The sequence below is a fragment of the Panthera pardus genome, unplaced genomic scaffold (assembly GCF_024362965.1).
Source record: "Panthera pardus isolate Hobbes unplaced genomic scaffold, ASM2436296v1 HiC_scaffold_12, whole genome shotgun sequence".
NCBI classification, from domain to species: Eukaryota; Metazoa; Chordata; class Mammalia; order Carnivora; family Felidae; genus Panthera; species Panthera pardus.
The window spans coordinates 93,652,446-93,657,405 of record NW_026526677.1 but is presented as its reverse complement, the minus strand read 5'-3'; the positions used below and the strand labels follow the sequence as shown (position 1 = coordinate 93,657,405).

The following is a 4,960-nucleotide window of genomic DNA, read 5'->3' as shown; positions in this document are numbered from 1 at the left end:
AAAAGTTCATAAATAAAAATATTTCCCCAGCATGGCACTTCTCATTACTTCCCAAAGAAATCTTACCACTAATGGTGAGTTTACACACGCACACACACACACACACACACACACGCACGCACACACACACACACAAATTGTTCCTTTGATTTTTTATATAATGCTATATTTCTCATTACATAATACTGTGGATTTATGAACTTATCCTGAGATCACCATCCCCTCCCCATGTGCCCCATTATTAGAATATGATGGCTATCTACAATGACTGAAAATTCAATAGCCATTGCCTCTCCTAATAAGCAACAGGTTGGTGCTGCCTTCATAGCTAAATGTGTCCGCACAGCTACCTGGTGCTCTGTTACATCCTCCAGACCAGTGTCATTTACTAAAAATGTAATTTAAGCCACATTTGTAATTCTCGGCCTTCTAGTAGACACATTTAAAAAAGCTAAACAGGTAAATTCATTTTAATAATATATTTTATTTAATGTAATATATCCAAAATGTTACTTCTACATGTAATCAACATAAAAAGTTGCAATGAGATATTTTACAGTTTTTCATATTACTCCTTCAAAGATACAGTGTGTACTTTACAATTACATTGTACAATTACATGTACTTTACATTACACACTTAGAGTATGTCTCAGTTTCAATGCTCAATACCATATACCACTAGTGACTACCATTTTGGATAGTACAGCACCCAGTTATTTTGGACCACAGCCAAGGTAACCCTTGAAATAAGACTCCAAATTCTTTCTCTGTTAGTCTTGAAATTATATATGACTCCTCTACCACACATCTTTACACCCCATAAAAATAAGTTTCTCTCTTCTGGAAGTTTTAATTCACTAAACTATGTCCATAGGGCTCCACCCACCAAGTCATTGGTCACCATACTTGCCTCTCTCTGAAATCTAACATACTTTCCACTTACACACTGCAAAATTCATCAAACACTGATCTTGTCATTTTGCCAAGATCAACTCAACAAAATTTTTCACCTCCTACTCTCTTGCAAAATGTGATATATTAAAATTATCCTGTGAAAAGTAGCATGAAATTACTGTGAATATATTCATAATTTAAATGTGCTAGGTCAACCAACATGAGAAATGAAATCTTCCAAGAAAAGGATGAGGGAAGAAAACATGGCAAAGGGAAAAACAAACTGGATCGGGATTCAAGCAACGATTTCAGTTCCAGATAGTTTTATGTTCTTGCGCAACATACAAACATTTCTGACTCTGCAAAGTGCAATGTATTATAAAAAGGCACTAGACCGAATGATTCCTAAGCCCCACTCAGTGTTGAATACTCTGTAATTGCAGCAATTATTTTTCATAAAATAAAGGAAAAATTGGGGGATTAGGGTAAGGGAGAATCAATCCATTGGGGAAAAAACATTAAAATTTCCTCTACCATATAGTACAGAAAGAAAGCACTGGTGCTTGGAGTCCTCAATGAAAAAAGTAATAACAACAATAGTAATAAAAACACTACAATAAAAAAAAATCCTTGGATCACTTATCTAAATTTCTAATATTTTTTTCAAGAGAAGGTTATTCTGCCCACGGTTTTCCTCAGGGCAACTTTGACATCCTTATTCCTCAGACTGTAGATTAATGGGTTGAACATTGGCACAACAATGGTGTAGAACAAGGAAGACACTTTCCCCTGGTCAAGGGGTAAAATAGAAGGTGGCTTGAGGTACATAAAAGCTCCTGATCCAAAGAAAAGAGAAACTGCAATTATGTGAGAACTGCAGGTACTGAAGGCCTTGGACCTGCCTTCAGTGGAGCTAATGTGGAAAATACTAGAAATAATGAAACCATAAGATATAAAAATGGCAACAATGGGCACCCCAATGCCAATGGTCACAACAATAAAGACAATTAGTACATTTATGTAAGAGCTGTTGCAAGAGAGCTCAAGGAGGGGAAGGATGTCACACATATAGTGATTAACAAGGTTGTCAGAACGAAATGTCAGAAATAATATATTTCCTGTATGGGCCACAGCTCCCAAAACCCCCATCCCATAGACACCCAGCAAAAGGAGTAAACACACCTGAGAAGACACAGTGACCATGTACAGCAGTGGTTTACAGATGGCGACATAGCGGTCATATGCCATCGCTGACAGGATGTAGGATTCAGAAAAGACAAAAAAGCAAAAGAAAAAGAGCTGAGTCATACACCCTGCATAGGAAATGATGTTCTTCTTGGAGACAAAACTCATTAGCATTTTGGGGATGATGGCAGTAGAGAAACTAAAATCTATGAAGGACAAGTTGAAGAGGAAAAAGTACATGGGAATATGAAGGTGAGAATTCAGCCCAATCAGGGTTATCAGGCCCAGGTTCCCCACCACAGTGACCATGTAGAAACCTAGAAACAGGAAGAAGAGGGGCATCTGGAGTTCTGGCTCATCTGTTAAGCCTGCGAGGATAAACTCTGTCACAGAGGAGACATTATCTGCAGCCATTCTCCTCTAGGAGAGTCTGTAAGGGAAAAAGAAGAGTCACTGAGACAAAGAGAGAGAAGCCACACACCATGGAACTTAAGGGGCTGACATGGAGAAGAAAAGAATGGGAACATTTACTGGCACTGTTCCAAATGTTGTGTGGCATTATGAGTATCCCCATTTCACAGGTGAGGACACTGGACCTAAGTGACTTGCACAAGTCCTGATGCTACTAAGTTACAGCAGGAGGTGAACTCAGGTGGTCTGGCTCCTGGGGTTTGAGCTTTTACCCACTCTGCTAGAGGACAGACCAGGGCAGGCAGGCACTCACCCTCCTCTGCTTGGAGTCACAGTGCTGTTCTCCACTGGCTCTCATCCATCTCTTTCATCGAGACTCAACTGGCCCCGATGAAAAGCAAGTGACAACTCAGAGCTCAGACCCTCTGCTTCTGCTTCTCTACTTTGAGGAGCGAAACCTCTAATTTATCTTGCTGCGCTGAAGAACTTGATCTCTGATTGTGGCTTTGCTGCAAGTCTCTTGTCCAAATTCCGGGGATGAGACAACATCCTTTCCAAATGCCCATGGATAACAAGAGACTAATCTCAGTGACGTAGTTACAGAGACTCCCTCAGGATCACTGCTCCAGAGACCCACTTCCCAAAGGAAGAAGAAATGTTTGTTTACCCCCCTTGCTAATGCTTGATGTGGCTTTTAAAGACCTGTGGTTACATTTTTTCATTGTGATTACATCTTTTTAAGCTATTAATTATAGCAAAGCATCATGGGAAAAATGCTAATTGCAACCCTGTATTAAGCCCTTACTGTGTACCAAACACCATATCAACCCACTACCCTCGTATGAAGGATCCAAAGCAATGCACAAAGAATTTTACCTCTTTATTCCTCACAACAGCTTTGTATATTAGACCTATAAATATCCACTTTAAAAGTGAGGAACACACACAGCTTGTAGGTTCCAAAAATCTTGAGTCAAATTCTAATCTATCCAACTCGAACCTTCATAGCGGTCAGGGACCTTGCTGGGCTTCTTAAGCAAACACAAAGTACTTGCTGTATGTTACTGAAAACACCCAATTTTGTCTCCAGACACCACTGCTGGCTACTACCACTACTGCACACATTGTCAAAATATTTCTCGGGAAGTGATTTCACTTATACAGAGACTAATAAAGCTTTATGTGTCAACTTGCGCTCAACACCCCTTACCAGGGGCCCTTATAATAATAAGGAAGACAGATTTATACCCAAGAAAGAAATCTTGATCTGGGGAAATTTGAGCTTCAGTGTGCCAATGGATTAAATAGGTTTTTGGGCCTGGGTTAATGACAAAAGTCCTGTTAGGGAAGTTATGAAGTCAAAATACAAAGGCAGAAGTTCCTCTTCCTCCAGGAAAGTTCTACTAAAACTGCTGTGCACATGCCTGTGTACGTTTGTGAGTGTGTGCACACACATCTTTTGATTTACACTTAGAATTAACACATCCCAGAGTAACTCCAGTGAGTCCCGGTCCTTGTTCTCAATCCCATTGCGCAAAAGTTACAAACAGAGAAAAGCAGTTCATATTAAAATGAAATGAAATTAAGCTCTTCTTGAGAACCAAGTTCAAAGAAGTTAGGGGTTCTCTGAAAGCTCTAGGGGGATTTTGTTGCCTCAGAGACAGTTGCCATGGCAACCTCATTTCCAAATGTATCTTCAACAGAGCTTTTCTAAAGCCATGTTACCTGATGACTTTGCTCCAGTGCAGCAGAGAACGAAAAAGCTGTTTGCCTTTTCCACTTGTATAGTACTTTTGCCTTTCAGAAACTTGACTCTCTGAAATGGCTTCCTTCTTATATTTGTTTCTAATTTAAACTATACATTATAAATGCAACATTATGGAGCATGTGAAGATTTACATACATTAAAATACCCTTGCATATATGTCTCATGCATGTGCACTGGCTCTCAGGTTTCTAGTAGATCATCAAGGTTGCACAAGGATGGTCCCAAACCAATCCCTATGTAACATAGGATTCCCAGCTTTGGTAAGAAGCACAAATCTGTCCAGAGAGAAGAGGTGGCAGCTGAGAGGACCCCACGTGAATGAAGTAGCTTTGATTAGCTTCTGACAAAGCAGAATTAAATTCATCTTTCAGTAATGATGTGTCTAATAGTTACTGTTAAATTGATTTTTTAAGTTTATTTATTTATTTTGAAAGAGAGAGAGAGAGCAATCAGAGGAGGGGCAGAGAGAGAGGCAGAGAGAGAATCTCAAGCAGGCTCTGCACTGTCAGCACAGAGTCCAACGCGGGGCTCAAACTCACCGACCATGAGATCATGACCTGAACCAAAGCTGGACACTTAACCGACTGAGCCACCCAGGCACCCCTACTTCCTTAAATTCTTTTTTTTAAGTTTACTTATTTATTTTGAGAGAAACAGAGACAGCACAAGAGCAGGAGGGGCAGAGAGAGGGGGAGAGAGA

General features: G+C 40.0%; 1 protein-coding gene across 1 annotated transcript; it reads right to left on the bottom strand.

Moving 5' to 3' along the window:
• Positions 1-1,559: 1,559 nt before the first annotated feature.
• On the bottom strand, positions 1,560-2,495 carry LOC109257370 (olfactory receptor 8B12-like). Its single transcript, XM_019433400.2, has one exon. It carries the CDS (start codon positions 2,493-2,495, stop codon positions 1,560-1,562), a length of 936 nt encoding a protein of 311 aa, XP_019288945.2.
• Positions 2,496-4,960: the final 2,465 nt, after the last annotated feature.

Bases quoted from the DNA above. Each gene is read 5' to 3' on its own strand.
- LOC109257370 (XM_019433400.2), bottom strand. From the start codon at position 2,495: ATGGCTGCAGATAATGTCTCCTCTGTGACAGAGTTTATCCTCGCAGGC.